The sequence below is a fragment of the Lithobates pipiens genome, unplaced genomic scaffold (assembly GCF_037356315.1).
Source record: "Lithobates pipiens isolate NorthernLeopardFrog02 unplaced genomic scaffold, aLitPip1_a1.2 Scaffold_30, whole genome shotgun sequence".
NCBI lineage: Eukaryota > Metazoa > Chordata > Amphibia > Anura > Ranidae > Lithobates > Lithobates pipiens.
In genome coordinates, this window is record NW_027507791.1 from 93,345,724 (window position 1) to 93,366,483 (window position 20,760).

At 44.0% G+C, this 20,760-nt stretch overlaps 1 protein-coding gene across 2 annotated transcripts in view; it reads left to right on the forward strand.

The window, feature by feature from the left end:
- Positions 1–20,760, forward strand: part of LOC143943086 (deubiquitinase DESI2-like) — a 200,175-nt gene that overhangs the window by 124,715 nt on the left and 54,700 nt on the right. For both annotated transcript variants that reach the window (XM_077464623.1, XM_077464622.1), the window contains exon 2: positions 19,753–19,825. In XM_077464623.1, the coding sequence (XP_077320749.1) occupies positions 19,753–19,825 (73 nt within the window). The remainder of the gene's footprint in view (positions 1–19,752; positions 19,826–20,760) is intronic.

Sequence of the window (20,760 nt, forward strand, 5' to 3'; positions counted from 1 at the left end):
CAGTATACACCGCTATATTCACCTATATAGCTAGCTATATTTCTCTTTTTTAATAGAGCTTGCAGTCAGTGGTAGGAGATTGTGCGTGCTGTCTGCGTGCTCTGAACCCAGTATACACCGCTATATCCATCTATATAGCTAGCAATCTTGCTCGTTTTAAATAGAGCTTGCAGTCAGTGGTAAGGGATTGTGCGTGCTCTGAACCCAGTATACACCGCAATATCCACCTATATAGCTAACTATCTTGCTCGTTTTAAATAGAGCTTGCAGTCAGTGGTAGGAGATTCTGCGTGCTCTGAACCCAGTATACACCGCTATATCCATCTATATAGCTAACTATCTTGCTCGTTTTAAATAGAGTTTGCAGTCAGTGGTAGGAGATTGTGCGTGCTGTCTGCGTGCTCTGAACCCAGTATACACTGCTATATCAACCTATATAGCTAACTATCTTGCTCGTTTTAAATAGAGCTTGCAGTCAGTGGTAGGAGATTGTGCGTGCTGTCTGCGTGCGCTGAACCCAGTATACACCGCTATATCCATCTATATAGCTAACTATCTTGCTCGTTTTAAATAGAGCTTGCAGTCAGTGGTAGGAGATTGTGCGTGCTGTCTGCGTGCTCTGAACCCAGGCGCTAGCCGATAAAAGAGGGCAAGCAGGCTCTGTGTCTAGAGACAACAGTGCTGGTCGTGGATGCGGTGCATCGTCATCATCAGCACGTGGCCATGGGACACGCTTGTCCTTCTTTTCGGCAGCTGGACATGTTGAGCCGCAACATGCCAACGACTTGGTAGAGTGGATGACCAAGCCCTCTTCATCCTCCTCATCCTCTCTCACCCAGGCTCAGGGTACTAGCAAAGCAGCTGCCAACGCATCGTCTTCCCTCCTCTCAATGTCATCATCAGTGACTCCTTCCCTAGACCCACCACGTCCTCCTGAAGAGTCTCCTGAACTCTTTGAGCACAGTGTTGGGTACATGCTCCAGAAGGATGCCCAGTGTTTTGTAGGCTCTGATGATGATACTTAGCTAGAGGAAGGCAGTAGCGTGAATGCAGAGAGAGGGGATGCTCAAGAAGGTGTTCCACAAGCTGCAGCATACTGCCAGGTTTGCTCCAGCAATGAAGAGGGAGGGGATGATGAGGGCACTGACTCCACGTGGGTGCCTGGTAGGGGAGAGGAGGAGGAGGAGGCACATGTCCAACGAGGCAGGATGCCCTCCGGGGGCCAGCTTAGGGGCAGCACACTGACTGAATCACACCGCAGAGCTCCGCCTGTGCAGGGCGCTGCCTCTGCGCGTTATTCTTAAAGTTCTTTGGTGTGGACCTTTTTTGAGAAGAGTGCATCAGATCGTACCGCTGCTATTTGCAACATATGTCTCAAGCGTATCTCGCGTGGCCAAAACAGCCGCTTGGGCACCACATGCTTGACCAGACATATGTTGACCTGCCATGCAGCTCGTTGGCAAGCGTACCTCAAAGACCCACACCAAAGAACAAAGCGGACCTCCCCTTGCTCCTCATCAGCTGGCATCTCCAACCCCACTAGACCTTCAGTCCTCTCCGAAACCTGCTCTGAGAGGAATGAAGGTGTACAATTAGGTGTGTCACAGCCAAGTGCTTTCGGGCACTCTGCTAAAAGTACACCCACGTCCGATTATAGCAGGCAAATGTCCCTGCCCCAGCTGCTGGACCGGCGAAAGAAATTCACTCCCAGCCATCCACATGCCCAGCGGTTGAATGCTAGCTTGGCTAAATTGCTAGCACTTCAACTGCTGCCTTTTCAGTTGGTAGACTCGGCCCCCTTCCGTGAGTTTGTACAATGTGCGGTTCCTCAGTGGCAGGTCCCCAAACGCCACTTTTTCTCACGGAAGGCGATTCCGGCTCTCTACCGGCATGTGGAAGGCAATGTCCTTGCCTCGCTGGACAGGGCGGTCAGCATTAAGGTGCATATTACCGCTGACTCATGGTCCAGCAGGCATGGACATGGACGTTGCCTGTCTTTCACGGCCCATTGGGTCACTCTTCTGGCAGCTGGGAAGGATGCAGGACAAGGTGCAGTAGTGTTGGTGGTTGTGACACACCTCTCTCCTCCACCCCCTCCTCTTCTTCTTCCTCCATGGCCTCTTCCAGTGCTCTGTACTCAGAACCAGCGGTGCTCCGTAGGTGCTCCAGGGGCTACGCAAGTACGCAGGCAAAACGATGCCATGCCGTGCTTGCGCTGGTTTGTTTGGAGGACAGGAGCCACACTGGGGCGGATGTTTTGTCAGCTCTTCAGGGGCAGGCCGAGAGGTGGTTGACGCCATGCCAGCTTAAGCCAGGAATGGTGGTTTGCGACAATGGCACCAACCTCCTCTCCGCCCTCCGACAGGGACAACTGACCCATGTGCCCTGTGTGGCTCATGTCCTTAACCTGGTGGTTCAGCGGTTCTTGGGCAGGTACCCGGGCTTACAGGATGTCCTGAAGCAGGCCAGGAAAGTCTGTGTGCATTTCCGCCGAGCATTTAATGCCTGTGCTCGGCTGGCTGAGCTCCAAAAGGAGTTGAACCTGCCCAAGAACCGCCTTATATGTGACGTGCCCACCAGGTGGAACTCAACGTTGGCCATGCTGCAGCGGCTGCACACACAGCACTCAATGAGTACCTGTGCGACTACGGCACCAGGACAGGGTCAGGGGAGCTCGTTTTTTTCTCACCACGCCAATGGGGCATGATCAGGGATGCATGCACTGTCCTGTCACTGTTTGAGGAGGCCACAAGGATGTTGAGCAGTGACAGTGCATGCATCAGTGACACTGTACCTCTTGTCCACCTCTTGGAGCATACGTTGCGTGGAATAATGGACAGGGCACTATAGGCAGAACAGAGGCAGGAAGAGGAGGACTTCCTTGCCTCTCAAGGCCCCCTTTATCCAGACAGTGTTCCTGCTGTGCCACCCATCACACAGGAAGAGGATGAGGAGGAGGAGGAAGAGGAGGATGATTGAGTCAGCATGGAGGTGGAGGCTGGCACTCAGCATCAGCAGCAGTCTTGTAGGGATGTTTTACAGTCCCAAGAAACCCGTGGACTTGTACGTGGCTAGGAGGAGGTAGCTGCGGATCATGTTGTCCTTAGTGACCCAGAGGACTCCGGACCGAATGCCTCAGCTAACCTACGCTGCATGGCCACCCTGATCCTGCAAGCCTGCAGAAGGATCCTCGTATTCTTCGGATCAAGGAGAGGGACCATTACTGGCTGGCCACTCTCCTTGATCCACGGTACAAGGGTAAGGTTGCGGACCTTCTCTTGCCATTGCAGAGGGTGCAGAGGATGAGACATCTCTGGGAGGCCTTGCAGAAAGGTCTGTGCAACGCGTTCCCAGAGACTGGGAGGTTACAAACTCCTGGTCATGGACAACGTGTTGCTGAGGCATCGGTCAGAAGGAACGGTGGAGAAGGTGGCCGTCTGACCGATACTTTCAGACAATTTTTTAGTCCGCAGCCCCAAGGTATGATCGGTTCCAGCAACCATCGCCAGCGTCTGATTTACATGGTGCAGGAATACCTAGGGGCAAGGTCAGACTTGGACACCTTTCCCACCGAAAAATCCTCTGGCTTACTGGGTCTTGAGGGTGGATCACTGGCCAGAGCTTGCACAGTATGCAATTGAGCTACTGGCCTGTCCTGCATCCAGCGTTCTTTCGGAACACACCTTCAGTGCTGCTGGTGGCTTTGTTACCGATCACAGGGTGCGCCTGTCCACCGAATCAGTTGATCGACTGACCTTCATCAAGATGAATCAGTCTTGGATCACCCACAGCTACCAAGCACCTGAAGCTGATGTAACCGAATAATTGTTTTTGAAATATCACATCCCTTCAAGACTGCCTATGCTGATGCTGAGTGACTGTCCTGTTATGTTGATTGTTTATCCTCTTCCTCCGCTGATATGTTGGAAGAACATTTTTGGTTCTGGGTGATGCCATCAGCCCAATTTTTCTGCTACTTTGTTTAACAGGGGCGTTTAATACAAATTTTTGATGCAATGCTTTGCAGCAGGGCTAATTCCTGCACTAAAACTAGAGTATATGGGAGAGGTTGCAGTGTCGTGGCACCAGCACCAGTGCCTAAGGCCCAATTTTTCTGCCCCTGTTTAACAGGGACATGTAATTACAATTCTTGATATAATATTTCACAGGAGGGCCCGTTCCTGTGCCCACCCAGAGTAACTGTGAGGACTTATAATGTTGTGGCACCAGCACCACAACCACCAAAGGTCAATTTTTCTACCACTGTTCAACAATGGCATGTAATTACAATTCTCGTTCACAGCAGGGCGCTCCAGCGCCCACCAAGAGTCACTTTGAGGGCTTACAATGTTGTGGCAAAACCAACACCTTGTTCCGTCATTTCTGCAGAGCATATAGGGCAGGCCCCTACTTTCAAACATCCAACTTACAAACATCTCCTACTTGCAAACGGAAGGAGACAACAGCAAGTGAGATGAAAAAAGACGGACGGCAAAACAAATTATACAGGGGTGATAACCCTTCCCTATGTTTTCCAAAAAGCTTAAAAATATTTTTTTTGACTGGAGCTACACTTTAAAAATGTACCAGTTGAAAATTACAAACAGATTCAACTTAACACAACAAATCTACACAGTCCCTGTCTTGTTTGCATCGCCTGTATACTGCTGTTCTGAGTATATAGGGCCTGGGGGCCACACGTATTTCCTTTTTTTAATATGGGTACGGCGTTCCCCTTAATATCCATACAAGACCCAAAGGGGCTGGTAATGGGCAGGGAGGGCTACCCATGCCATTTTTCTCAATGATTTTCAACCATATTGCAGGAACCAGATATAACATTAAAACCGCAAGCAGTTTTAAATGACGTTATTTTCGTTAAATGTCATTTTGTGCAGGGACTGTTCTAAACACGGGAAACACGTGGCACTTCACAGGCATACTATGGACACCCCCCAGGCACAATATTTAAAGGAATATTTCACATTTTTTTTCACTTTAAAATCAGTGCTCCCGCCAAAACGGCCGTTTTAAAAACTTTTTTTTGCATTGACCCATGTCCCCTGGGGCAGGAGCCAGGTCCCCAAACCCTTTTTTGGACAGTATCTTGCATATTAGCCGTTAAAATTAGCACTTTCAATTTCGAACGTTCGAGTCCCATAGACTTCAATGGGGTTCTAACGTTCGTACGAATTTGGGGTCCGTGCGAAAGTTCTGGTGCGAACTGAACTGGGGGGTGTTCGGCTCATCCCTATTTCCGAGCATGCCTAAGAATTTTGCGCGTCGGAATTGGTACAGGTGACCTGTATTGGTACCTGCTCTCAATCTTTTGCTGGTGGGAAGCTCACATCAGACTTTTGTTGGCGGAATTTCCGATCGCGTGTACGGGACATAACAGCTGTGTCTCTGGGACAGAAAGTGTAGAGAAGCCTCCTAAGTGGGCACACGGACAGCAAAATAAAATAACCTGACAGTTCGGGCTAGAATTTCCTTTTAGCAATGTTGAAATAGAATATACAGTAATTTAGGGAGTACAGTAGATTGTTTTCAATGAGTCAGCTGACCCACAGACACAGGAGCATAAAGCACAAATTTGAAGTAGTGCTGCAACGTAGAATGCGAAGTAGTGCTGCATATGTAGAGAGTGAATCTAGCTGCCCTGAAATATATAAATGTACAAGTTATATGTAGAAGCATCTTTTTAAATACATTACAACATTTATAGGAGTCCTATAATAGGACTATTTTTTAACAAGCTGATCTTTTTACATGCTTATTTTAAAATGATTGTTAAAAAAAGCCTGGCTGTGTTCTTCGGTGCACTAAAAAAACAACCCGCATGGCATTTGATAATAACAGTGGAAAAAGACAGGCTACATGAAAACACCTTCCAGAGCCAGGAGAATAGAACTGTAAACACGGCCTGTTTTTGCCATTTACAATCCATGGAGAGTGCTGACTAAAACCAGACACACATGAAGGAGTTTCTTTTTCAGCAAATTGGTAACAGTAATGCTAACTGTATTGACCTTTTCAGAAGAGGCCGATCCGTTCTTTGGTGAGACATTTTCTGTTGCAAAATATTTCATGCAATGGCTGTAGCATATACCGTACAGTCAATACCATCTGACATTACATTATATAAAAGACAGCTCAGCAGTACGGAAGATCTATGATGACTTGGGTGAAACAGAGTTTAGGGGGTCAGGAGGTATCAGCACGTGACTGAGAGATGTGCAGATTACCGAGGCTCAGGCTTCCTGTAAAATAAACAACTAAACCCCATTCTTCCACACCCCCTCCCCCCAAGACTGACCATAGCAGCCTTTTATTACAACAAAATGAAATACAAACAATATAAACAATCGTAATGCATAAAATACATTTTATACCTAACTATTAACTAAAAAACCTCAGCTTAATCCTACTGGGTCTAAGGTCTTTGAAGGGCTGTTTTGGAACTTGATAGCTGCAATCCGTAAAAATCCAGATATTAGAGGCGTGAGAGCGGGGAACGGGATTATAGAGTAGCCGCCTATGCGGATGATTTGCTTTTTTATGTGTCCAACCCTAGGATAACAATTCCAATTATATTAGAGGAATTGAATAGATATGGAAAACTGTCAAATTTTCAAATAAAAATGTCTAAATCTGAGATTCTGAATATTACCACTCCAAGGGAGGATCAACTGGCAATTCAACCTAATTTCCCTTTTGTGTGGTGTGAGGAGGGATTGGGGTACTTGGTAACAAAACTGACTGCATCTTTAAGGACTATGTTTGTTTGAAGCTAATTATATACCAGTGTTTAACAAGATTAAAGGACAATTAATAATACATTTGGGCACATAAACACCCTAGGATTACATATGCAACATTGGTGAAGGGAAAAAGGGAAGGGGGACTAGCAGCACCAGATTTCAAGATATATTATTAGGCGATCTATGTCTCCCGGATTGCAGAGTGAACCCATAATAAGGAGAGGAAATGTTGGGTAAATATTGAGATAACACAAAGTAAGGTGGATTTGCGAAAGATGGTTTGGATACCACAGCAATACCTGCATCTAGCCATTAGCACAAACCCACTAACTAGAAATACTTTTAAGATTTGGGATAGGTTGGGGAGAATGCACCATTGGGATCATAATTCGCCACAAATGTCTATTTTTTTGGCACAAAATAATTAAGATAGGGAAAGAGGAACACATATATTTTGCTAGATGGGCAAAAGAAGAGAAATATTACTGCAAGATGTAATGAAGGGAAATAGGATATACACATATGCTGAAAGGACACTTATATATATATATATATACTAGACTGTTTATGTTAGAAGGCTGGCCATTGGCTAGCCTGAGTTTGTAGGAGGAGTCTGGGGCTTATAATCCCCCTCCCTCCCTACACACTCGTTGGCTAGCGTTTTTTGGTTGGAGGAAGCAGTCGACGAGTCACTTTCAGTTCCGGGTCAAGCTCAGTGTGATTTCTCTTTCTGGCAATGCGGACGCTTTCATCTGATCAATGTTTCTTATCTGTTAGGTGAGTGTTCCAGCGCATGTATCGCAGGGGAATCTTGGCTTAGTCCGGATCATAAAGGGAAGCAGTCGGTGTCATAATTTCCAGGTATCGGATGGCAGGGGGGTTAGCTGTGTGGATGCTCTCCTCATTTCCAGCTTGCTTTCGGTGGCTCATATGGCTTGGCTATCGGTACAGGTACCTCCCAAGGGCATTGCACCTTGGTTTGGTAAAGGTAGGCCAGGATGTTAAGGGGGGTGGGGGGGAATGCAGGTGCTATACCATGGGGGGTCAGAAAAACAAAGAAAAGGCGCCTCTAAGTGTAGAATTAAAAGCTGTTTCATTTCCCCAAAAAGGGTTAAAAACATTTACAAGATATGTAGACTGGCAGAGCATATCATTAATATCCATGTAGGTGGTCTGGCATGAAGGCAGTGGTCACTGGCATATACAAGTTCTTTAGGCTGTGTGTGTCCAGTAGCGAGGGGGGTCCCGTGGATGCCAACGGGAAGACCAGCAGGGAGCTCCAAGAGAACTGACAGGCCAGCCCGCAGTCACAGTCTCAAAACACGAGAAATGCCGATCCTGGGAAGTGACGTCAGCGGCAGGAGACAATAACCAGCAACCAGCATGGACCGGAAACAGAACAGTAAGCAGTCATCAAAGAGGGACGTGTTTCGGAAAATCTCATTGGTTCCTTTATCAACCTCTACCATGGGGGGTCACTGGCAAAGTGATTTAGGGATCTGTCACTGCAAATTGCTCTGTCAGGGTCTGCTGCACCATTTTCATTGGGGGTTTCACTTAGTCACCTGACCCCCATATGCATGGTGTATCACTGGGTCAGTTCATGGTGTTAGTTTGGCAAGCTGTCAGCATTCCAGAACCAGGGGCCATAGCACTGGGGACCTCTCTGGCGTCACTCATGCAACCGTTGGGTCTTGTAGTTCCACAACTTGGTGGTCTCGTTTCAGCCCCTCATTTGGGTTGCCACATCACGTAAATTAGCACGATTTAGGTCAGGCATGGTAGGCATAGTAGGGCTCACGTAGCCTGGTGATTCCAGCCCTTTATACGATACACATGGAGAGGGGGGGGTTTCACAATCCTTTTAGTTCTTTTTCTGACACAGGTTCACCTTTCTTCTCCCACCACCAAGTACATGTCACACTCTGTTCAGGTGGTTGTTCAGGGTTAGTTGTCAGCCACACAGTTCCAGGGGCCTCAGCCCTGGGAACTTCACTGACGTTACTCAGGCATATTGCTGAGTCTTGTAGTTCCACAGCTTGGTGGCCACATTAGCCCCTCATTTGGGCTGCCACTGTCATGGCATTTAGCACCATGTTGCATCTTACAGGTGGGTCTGGCCACGCACAACCTGTTCCTCCAGCCCCCTTTTTTAAAATATAAAGAAAAAAAAGGAGGTTTCACGGTTTTCTTTCTCTGCTGCGGGTTTACCTTTCTTTCTCCCGCCACAGAACTGACCTTTCACTCTGTTCAGGTGGTGTCTTATTTTGGTGTTGCATTTTTAGGTTTTGGATTTTCTGCTTGTTCATTCCATCATTTTATTCTGTGCATACGTCATGATGTTGTTGCAATTGGATTCTACATTTTACGTTCTGGAAGGGCAAGGTGTATTCTGTGGGTCATAGCTAGTTGCTTTACATACCAGGATCTGTTACGTCTACAGATCCATATGGGCTGAGGTTTAATTTTTTAATAATTGTAATATTTGCAGTCTTCTTGCCTGTACATCATACGGCATACGTTGCACGTCACTTACATTCCTATTTCTGTCTACTATGGTCTGTAGGTTCCAAGCTGAGTGTTCTTTTTTTTAATTACCTGTCTTTGCGTTGCAGGTTACTGGGGCTCGCTTACTGCATACACACAAGGGGTTACGGTCACTAGGTTCACCGTCATGCTCTGTTCCTGTTTGTTTTGATTCACGGCACCTACATTTTCATACAGAGTTAGGCACGGTAGGGTGTCATTGTTTTTCAGGATTTAATTTGATTGGGTCTAATGGTCTCTAGTTGGGTTTTTCTACAGATTTGGATATGTCACACGTTTCGGAGAGCTATGAATTTGCCTTCATCCGTTCAGAGCATGGCAGCGCCCCATCTCTGAGGAACTTGACTATACCGAAGCTCATAGCAGAGCTCCAACGCAGGGGCATTCTATTCTCGGCCATAGCTAGTAAAGCGGAGTTGTTTAGGCTATTATTTCCAAGCCCATCCCAGCCACAGCCATGTGTCCTTGTTCACGTCACTGACCCAGATTCACACAGTTCTAAACATTCTCTCCACTCCAATTTAACTGCTGCAAGATAGCATGGATGTAATGGAGGCCCGCCCAGCCAAGGTGGAAGTTGCTGCTGCTCCCATAGCCTCTGTGTAAGCTGGCACCTCTGCAGGTAATACCAGCATGCCATTACCTGTTACTGTTCCTTCGTCACTATCAGTGCTGCCATCCATGTCCCCTGCGCACTTTATCTCTGCCAACCTCAAAAAAGATATAAATAAATAAATATATATATATATATATATATATATATATATATATATATATATATATATAATTAGACTGTGTGTGTATATATATATATATATATATATATATATATATATATATATATATATATATATATTAATTACACTGCCTGAAGTGTAGCAGAAACTGTACACACTGTATTAGATACTGTGTACACTGCCATAAGTGTAGTAGAAACTGTAAACACTGTACTAGATACTTTGTACACCAAAAGAAAAGTAATAGAAACTGTGCACACTGTATTAGATACTGTGTACACCGCCTGCACTGTATTAGAAACTGTACAACGGCTGCACTGTTTTGTATACTGTGTACACCACCAGAAGTGTAGTAGAAATTGTACACACTGTACTAGATACTGTGTACTGCCTGAAGTGTATTAGAAACAGTACACCACCGAATGTACTGTAGATATAGGCTACACTGGATGCAGAGAATATATATATATATATATATATATATATATATATACACAAGACTGTATAGTCATATATATAGTCATATATATAGATATATAGTGTATATATATATATATATATATATATATCAAATACACTGCCATTAACTGAATAACCTGCCTGCTTAACCGGCTGGTGTGCAAGCAGCCTTATATAGTGTGGGGCGTGGACTTAATCCCCATGAGCCATGATTGGCCAAAGGCACCCTGCCTTTGGCCAATTATGGCTCTTTCAGCAGAGCGCGCTGTGATTGGCTAAAGCATGTAGGTCAGGTAAATACTTTGGCCAATCAATATTACAGCAATGCACTGCAATCTTGCAGTGCATTATGGGGCATTCCATGGCGCTCAAATTTGCCGCGAACGCCCCATAATGTTCGCTGTTCTTATGTTCGACCGGAACATCAAGCTCATCCCTACCAACTACATCCGGATAGCTCCCTCACATCCTGGTATTTATTTGGGCACTAAGTCTACCCATTACATCACTAGAGGAAGGTTTTCTGTAAAAGGGGCCTAAAACCCAATTACCATTTTTGGTATACCGTTCCAAGCAATATTGGGAGCAGAGCCATGTAGTGGCAGGCTAGCTAACTGCATCTACTAACATATTTCTAGCTAAATTCAGCAAGTGACAGTGTGGAAGGGCTTCTTATAGTTGTGCAAACATGAAACTCTCTCTCCCTTCTCTTCAGCTTAAAAGTAGTTATATAGTAGTATGAGGAAGACCTAATGCAACCTTCTAAAGCCCTTTGCACACAGGGGCATCTAGCTGATGTGCATCCCTCTTGTTTTAGTGTGCCAAGCACAGGTGCCATGTCCAGCCCTTCTCCCTGTATCCTGTCAAAGTCTATGGCAGGCTGTGGCTGGACGGAGCTGAATGCCATAGTGAGTGTTACTTGAGTTTACAGCCTAAAAAGGCTTTTCATTGCAACTAATCAATCCTCAAATGTGGTGGCTGAAATAGTTTAAGGTTTTTTTTTCTTTCTTTCCACTTGGTTATTCCATTGGCAACACATTTCATGTTAGAGGTTTACAGTTCACACTCGCTGTACTGCAGAGGAGCAGCATTGTCACTAGAGATGGGCCAACACCCCCTGATTCAGTTTGCGCCAGAACTCTCGAACATCGCAAAATTTCAGACTGGAACTACAAACCCTATTAAAGTCTATGGGACTCGAACTTGAAAAACCAAAAGTGCCCAATTTGAAGGCTTATATGCAAGTTAGCCAAAAATATTCTGGGGAACATGTATCAATGCACATTTTAATTATTTTTTTTTTTTAAATGATCGTTTTTACACAAGCAGTGATTTTAATGATGCTTAATGTGAATGTAAAGTGGCATATCTGTACCATGTATAGAACCTGCTGCAGCAAAACTGACATTTCTAAAGAAAAAAAGACATTTAAATTGATGTAAAAAAAAAAAACGTGGGCTCCCTCCAAAATCCATAGCAGACCCTTATCTGAGCATGAAAACCTGCTGATTAGGAAAGAGGGGCTTTTGAACTATACCAGGCCACTTGCCGTCAACATGGGGTGGATGCATGCTGGGTTGCCCCTTACCTATTTAAGAACTGTCAAACGGTGGAGCAGGCATTTGGCAGTTAGCCTTCGTTGCAGGCGGAGCAATTTTTTTTTTTTTCAGGTTCGGTAGTGTGTCGGGCATCGTGATTGACGATAAATCTACATTATTTTTTTAATAAAAGAATTGTCAAAAACTGCCTCCTGTCTTTATATATTTTTGACACTATTTTTGTTGAATGAGTAGGGCTACAATGTACCCCATACTCATTCACATGGGGGGTGGGATCTGGGGGTCCCCTTGTTAAAGGAGGCTTCCAGATTACAATAAGCCCTCTGCCCGCAGACCCCCCCCCCCCCACAACCACTGCCCAGGGTTGTCTGGAAGGGGCCCTTATTCCCATCAACATGGGTACAATGTGCTTTGGAGTGGGCCTCATGTTGAGAGCATGTGGTCTGGTATGGTTCAGGAGAGGGGGGGCGCTTACTTGTCCTCCCTTTGCTGATTTGCTGGGCTGCATGCGTGGATAAGGGTCTGGTATGGATTGGGGGGGGGCCCACGCTGCCCCCTATGGGCCTGGTATGGATTGGAAGGACCCCCACGCTGTTTTTTTTTCTATTACCAGCAATGTTTTCTTTTTCATTCAGCGGGGGAAGCCTGTTGACAGGTGATGACTCATCTGTTGTTAAGGCCTGCTCCTTAAAAACAACTATGCACTATGCAGCGAGCAGTGCATTGTGGGGTGCTCGATGGGCGAAAATACCACAGAGCGCCCCACAAATTCGGGTGTTCGCTGAATGGATGAACGGGCTGAACTTTTGCTCGGCTTGAACTGTTCGCCCAACTCTAGTTGTTACCCCCAGCTGCTCTCCCTATATGGGCTACAAACACCTTTCACTTCTCATCTCTCTTACATAGAGCGGAGTTGTTTTGTAGTTCACAGAAGATGGAAAGCTGAACGTGTTTGAAATTTTAGTTTAGTACACAATACATAACACAAGACTTCTAACAGGGACTCTAGAAAGGACTTGTATGATGCAATATATAACATGGTCAATTGTGGATTTACTTTACATGCAGTTTTTGGGTAGCCTGACCCTTTGTGTGTATCTTTTACATACAGGCTCAGTAAGTAAGAAAAACAGGAATACAAAAAAAAAGACAACTATGAACAGCGAGGATAGGAGGGATGCCAATAATAACACAATCCATATCCTGAAATAAATCAGAAGCATGTAAAATGGCCCAATTGCAGTTGATCATGTGATAAGAAAATATATTGCCATGGAAACCATTAAGAGCTCATTCTCACCCACGTGTATAGATTCACAGCTACCGTTTGCACTTGAGAAACTTTGATAAATTACTTTACACCTTCTATCTCAGTTTGGGGATATTTATTTTAGGCAGATTTTTTTTTTTTTTGCCATCCCCTCTGGAGCTGCTCTCTGTAATGTATCTTAGCTTTCCCATTGTTTATAAGGTCACATCACACAAAGACAAATGGAGATGTCAATTAGTAACAGAAGGCTGTGTACCATGCCACATTCCAAACTGTTGTGATAAATAGATATGACCTGACAGTCTAGCTCTGAGATTTCTGAACAAGGGCTGACTGTAACGGAATAGAATCTAAAATAACAATTATATATATATATATATATATATATATATATATATATATATATATATATATATATATATATAATATAATATATATATTTTTTTATTATTTTTTATTAAAGAAAACATTTATTGAAAGAAATATGGAGGCTGCCTGTTGTAATTTCGGTCCAATGGTTTCAGTATTATCTGTATTACTGACCCAGAACAAGTATACATACAAAAAGCTGGAAATTTCATACAATTTTCAGTAATCCTTTATTGTTAAAATCATCAGCAGTATCAAACATCCATATCTTCAACAGGATGCTAATACGTTTCAGCCGAAGCCTTGATCACAGTTATGATTAAAGCCTAGTACACACTAACAGTTTTTTTTTTCGTTCAACCCAGCAGGCTGGATGAAAAAATAAATGAAAAGCTCGGGAGGAGATCCTGTACTAACTACAGTGATCTCCCCACTGAGCTACAGTCTCCCCCCGCCAGAAGATAGCAGTCAGCGTTCTCAGACACTGGCTGAGGGTGCTGATTTGGTACCTTTTTCAGTCATGCCCCTTTTGCAAAAGACAGATGTACACACGTGCTAAATGTCGGCTGGTTTCTATTGAACAGACCGATGTCACCGGATACAGGGCTTAAAGCGGAGTTCTACCTATTCCTGTGTTTATTAAAAGTCAACAGCTACAGAAATTTTAATATACAGACACGCACCTGTCCTACAGTCCAACAATGCGGCCATCCGAAGCGCTTCTCTCCTCTTTGCGGCGCCGGCGGGATTGCAAGTGTGGGGACCCAGCTGTGACAGCTTGCAGCTTCACAGCCAGTTGCGCACTGCTGTGCTGCACGTTCTAAGTGGCTGGACAATCTTCTGGGAACTGTGACATGTCCCAAGATTGCAGGGAGGGGGGAGAGGAGGCTCCAGTGGGAGCTGGGTACCTGTCAAAACTAGGTACCAAAAAAAATGACATGCCAAATGTGGCATGTCAGAGGGTCAGGAGTCCTTAAAGCAGAAGTTCCACTTTTGGGTTGAACTCCACTTTAATGTGGAGTTCCAGCCTTCCAAAAAAGAAAAAAAAAAACCTGCGATGGTCGTGTAGGGGCCATAACCCTTTGCAGGACGGCCTTAACTTTTTGGGCTTACCGGTTACCTCCACTTGGCTTGTTCTTCCAAGTCTAGGGGTTCCCAGGGTTGATACCCAACAACTTTGGATGCTGACACCAACAAAGTCCCTTTGATGGCCTGAACATAATAATGAATAACACCACACCAAAAAAATTTTTTTTGGATCATTTCTTTTGCCCACGGTTTATTTCCATTGCTTTTATTTAAAAACACAATGTAAATAAATTAATTCACGAATATTAACATATTTACATATACACATTTAAACCCAGCTCAGCCACTCAGACTCAAGCTGAAATAAGTTTGTATTTAAAATGTATTTCTATTTTTTTTTTTTTTTTAAACTGTCCCTTTAAACCATATTCTAAGCCATGACTATATATATATATATAATATATTTTTATATATATATATATATATATATATATATATATATATATATATATATATATATATTTTTTTTTTTTAAAGGGGGGGGGGTTTGGGTGGGGAGCTCTGTGGTATGGTCCTCCCTATGATGACTGGCCCGGTACATATTGAGGTGGTCCTTTATATATTGACCCCCAGACATTCTGGAACCTTCCATGAGGTCATCTGACCCATTTTGACCTATCATGAAAAGGGGGGCCTATACCAGAAATTTACAGTTCTAACTGCCCTAACTAACCTCTAATAGACTCCTGTTGCCTTCAAAATCAGCGAGCAAGCCTTGAAACTGCTCCTGTCACAATCCCATAAGAAAAGGGGGGCCTTGAAACAGGCTTACCCTCCTTTTCCTTGTATGGGATCGTAAACAGGATGGCCTGAACATAATAATGGAAAACACCACACCAAAAATGTATTTAACGTTTTTATTATTATTTTATTTATTTATTTATTGGATCATTTCTGACTTATTTCCATTGCTTTTTTTTAAAAAACACAATGTAAATACATTAATTTACCAATTCACCAATATTAACAATCTTATACATGTTTAAACCCAGATTAGCCACTCAGACTCAAGTTGAAATAACTTTGTATTTAAAATTAATTTTATTTATTTATTTTTTAACTGTCCCAAATGACAGGTGGGAGCCCAAGCCTCTTCACCTGTCACATCCCCCCACAAGCCCGCAGCCAATGCAATACAATTCTGACATTTCAAATTCAGGATGTCCAGGGGGCCAGAGTCCGCTGGACAATCCGCCCGCGTGTGGGCTCCGGTGAACTTTTTCTTCCCAAAAGTCCGGCGCACTTAGAAAGAAGACTTGACTCAAAATTGTCCACCGGACTCGGCAATCTGGCAGACAATCCGCCCATCTGTGTGCTAGTCCGCCGGACTTTTGAAATGAACGGACTTGCCCACACACAGAGTAAAGTCCGTTCATTTTGAACATAACTCCAGGTAGACGGGACTAGAGAAGGAAGTCAATGTCGCCGCCTCCATTGGCGAGATTGACACCTCACGAGCCCCATTGCCTGGTATGGAGTTACAGGGGAACCCCTACGCCGAAAAAATGGCGTGGGGGTCCCCCTCCTTATCTGAGCACGCAGCCTGGCTGGTCAGGAAAGGGGGTAGGGACAAGCGAGTGCCCCCCCTCCTGAACCATACCAGGCCACATGCCCTCAACATGGGGGGTGGGTGCTTTGGGGAAAGGGGGGCCTGCTGCATGTTGATGAGGACAAGGGCCTCTTCCCGACAACCCTGGCCGTTGGTTGTCGGGGTCTGCGGGTGGGGTGCTTATCGGAATCTGGGAGCCCCCTTTAATAAGGGGGCCCCCAGATCCCAGCCCCCCACCCTATATGAATGAGCATGGGGTACACAGGTTTTTAAAGTACGTTATTAGACAGGTCCAGGGGCTTTCTCCTTCGTCGCCGCCGTGCGGGGGTCTTCTTCCAACTTCGGGGGTCTTGTCCCGCTCTTCCGTTCTTCTGCCGGGCCTCCGCTATCTTCTTACAGCTTTTTTACTAGCATTGGGCCGGTTTTCTCGCTGTCACTGCCTTCTTCCTCTTCTTCCCTTCTTCTCTTCTTCCGATGTTGACACGACGCTCTCTCCGCCCGTAATGGCAGGGATGCGTTGCGCGCCGACTTATATAGGCACAAGGGGCAGGGTCACCGGGTGATGTCACATGGTGACCCCTCCCCTTATGATGTCACAGTCCCAGGGAGTAGGGGTTCCTCTTTAAATCCATACCAGGTGACGAGGCTAGCGAGGTGTCAATCTCACCGATGGAGGCGGCGACATTGACTTCCTTCGCTAGTCCTGTCTACCTGGAGTCACGTTCAAAATGAACGGGCTTTACTTCATGTGTGGGCAAGTCCGTTCATTTCAAAAGTCCGGCGGACCTCCGCCGAAAGTCCGGCTGATTGTCCGCTGGACCTAGTCCGCTGGAAATGTCCAGTCATGTGTGGACATGTGTGACCAGACCACTGTCTGGCGACCTATAATAATCAAAAGACAGAATTAGGTCGTACATAAAACTTATTAGAATCAGACTTGTATACCTTCTATACCTTTATTATCAAAACCAATCCTAGCAGCTTTTGTAGCTGCCCTGGTTCTAAAAGAATGTGACGAAATTTGGATGTTACTCAAATTCTAATTCCTGCAACATTTTTTCAGAACACTATATTAAATTGGAATTTTGTTAATGGTGACTTGTCTTCATGAATGAAAATATTTTAGTTTACTTTATTCCAGTTCAACAAACGGCAGTAAAACAGTACACATCAATCGGCAGTATGGCGACTAAAATACCCAGAACGCTGTTTGACTTGTGCGCATGCTGCCACTACTTTCGGTCACGCTTTCTGACTCGTTTATATCAAGAGTCACATATCATCTGGGAAGCCTTTAAAGTGGTTGTCTGGGTGGAACATTATTTGTGCGCAGTGTTTTTCTTTGGTATATAATATTGATATCTTCTAAAATTGCATATGTATGATTTGAGTTATTTCACTATACCTTATAAGCACAGCATTATTTTTTCTTTTTATACAATGCATCAGGAAAAAAGTATTCACAGCTCTTGACATTTTTCACATTTTGTTATGTTACAGCCTTTTTCCAAAATTGATTCAATTCATTATTGACCTCAAAATTCTACAAAAAATACCCCATAATGACAATCTGAAAGAAATGTGTTTGAAATATTTGCAAATGTATTAAAAATAAAAAACAAAAAAAATCACATGTACATACAATAAGTATTCACAACCTTTACCACAGCACTCAAAATTGAGCTCAGGTGCATCCTGTTTCCACTGATCATCCATGATATGTTTCTACAACTTGATTGGATGATTTGAAAAGGCACACACCTGTCTATATAAGGTCCCACAGTTAATAGTGCATGTCAGAGGCCAAGCCATGACATCCAAGGAATTGGACTCAGAGACAGGATTATATTGAGGCACAAATCTGGGGAAGGGTATAGAAAATGTCTGCAGCACTGAAGGTCCCAATGAGCACAGTGGCCTCCATCATCCATAAATGTAAGAAGGGGAAGTCTCTTCCTAGAGCGGGCGGCCCAGCCAAACTGAGTGATCAGGGGAGAAGGGCCATTGTCAGAGAGGCGACAAAGAACCTGATGGTCACTCTGACAGAGCTCCAGTGTTTTTCTGTGGAGAGAGGAGAAACTTCCAGAAGAACAACCATCTCTGCAGCTCTCCACCAATCGGGTCTGTATGGTAGAGTGGCCAGAAGAAATCCACTCCATAGTAAAAGGCACATGACAGCCCGCCTGGAGTTTACCAAAAGGTACCTGAAGGACTCTCAGACCATGAGAAACCAAATTCTCTGGTGTGATAAAACAAATATTGAACTCTTTGGCCTGAATGGCAAGTGATATGTCTGGAGGAAACCAGGCACCACTCATCACCTGGGCAATACCATCCCTACAGTGAAGCATGGTGGTGGCAGCATCATGCTGTGGGGATGTTTTTCAGTGGAAGGAACTGGGAGACTAGTCAGGATCAAGGGAAAGATTAATGCAGCAACGTACAGAGACATCTTGATGAATACCTGCTCCAGAGTGCTCTGTACCTTAGACTGGGGCGAAGGTTCATCTTCTAATAGGGACAATGACCCTAAACACACAGCCAAGATAACAAAGGAGTGGCTATGGGAAAACTCTGTGAATGGCCTTTAGTGGCCCAGCCAGAGCCCAAACTTGAACCCGACTGAACATCTCTGGAGAGATCTGAAAATGGTTGTGCACCTACGCTCCCCATCCAACCTGATGGAGCTTGAGAGGTCCTGCAAAGGTAAATGGGAGAAACTGCCTAAAAATAAGTGTACAAAGCTTGTAGCATTATACTTAAAAAGAATTGAGGCTGTAATTGGTGCCAAAGGTGCTTCAACATAGTGTTGAGCAAAGGGTGTGAATACTTATGTGCATGTGATTTATTTTTTTTTGATTTTTTTTTTTTTTTAGAAATTTGCAAAGATTTCAAACAAACTTCTTTTACGTTGTCATTACGGGGTATTGTTTGTAGAATTTTGAAGAAAATAATGAATTGAATCCAATGTGAAAAAAAGTAAAGCGCTGTGAATACGTTCATGGTGTATTGCTTTGTGTATATCTAGCACATTTTTTGAGGCTGCTCACATTAGTATCATTTGCACTGCAAACTGATGTGTTTTACTGAAAAATAAAAATTGACATGTGCTCTGATCCACTAATACTCTCCAGCCAACATAGGGTATTCTGGTGCAGGCTGTAGGAAAGAGTATCAAGAGTATCCTTCCAAAGTAAGTATCAGTGGTTTGGGGGGCAAGGGAACTGTACAGAACAACTGTCACTTTGCCCTGAATAGGAAAGGTAACATCATAAATATTTAAATAAAAATGATTGTACTAATTTATATGTAATCACATTTTTTTTCCATAAAATGCAATAGACTATTCCAGTTTCAAAATGAAAATATTTCCCTTTGTCACCCAATGGCAATCCATTTTTTTCTCTTTCAGTATTGGATAAACGAATATACGTCAACCTTGGGCATAGGAGTATTTCATTCAGGGATAGAAATCTATGGCAGAGGTAAGTTTTCATCATGTGTTTAGGACATTTGTTCTCAACTAAAAATGTTTGTATTTTGTTATCAAATGTGCACATATGTTCAACATGTGTCAGCAGATGAGAGGTGGACTTAAAATGTTTTGATTTTGATATAGAAAGACAAATTATTCTATGCCAATGATGTCCACCTTTCCATTAGGTCTTTGTTCCTCACTTGACTTACAAGCAAAGATGAGTACAAATAAGCTTAATTGAACAATTAAAATTGCTGTGTTGGTCGAAAACATGGGTCCTAGATATATCGATAGATAGATAGATAATTCCGTTATTAATACCACTGCAAGGCTTAATACTGTCACCATTGAAGCTATCATCTGGAAAATATACTTCTGCTGGCATATCTTAGGTTCTGTCGGACATATCTCAGTAGATATAGGTTACACCCCAATGCCTGCAGCAGGGCAAGCCCTATGCTTCCTCATAGTCTGTTTGATTACATTACTTTTTATATTGATCTCCATGAAATGTAAGCACTGCAACGTGATTATTAGAGCTGAGTGAACTTATCTGTGTGAATTGAGCCTATTCAAATTTCATCAGAGAATAGGACATAAGGACAGGTGGTGTCCTCTCAACGAATCAGGCTGTTGTCATGATGATGCGGCACCTCCATTGCCAAAGAAGTACTTGAGGGAGTTAGGAAGAAGAATTGTGTAATAGAGGTAGGTAAGTTGCTACTCCTTGGCCAGTGAACTGACAAAGGGCTCCATTCTACCACATAACTGATCCCTACAATGCAGATAAATAGTTAAAACCGAACTTCACCCAAAAGGGGAAGTTCCAATTTAGGTCCTCCTCCGCCCTTCCTTTGCAACATTTGGCATGTCATTTTTAATTTTTTTTTTTTTTTTTTTTAACTTAGAACTTTACATAGTGACTCTTGCTACTCACCCCCC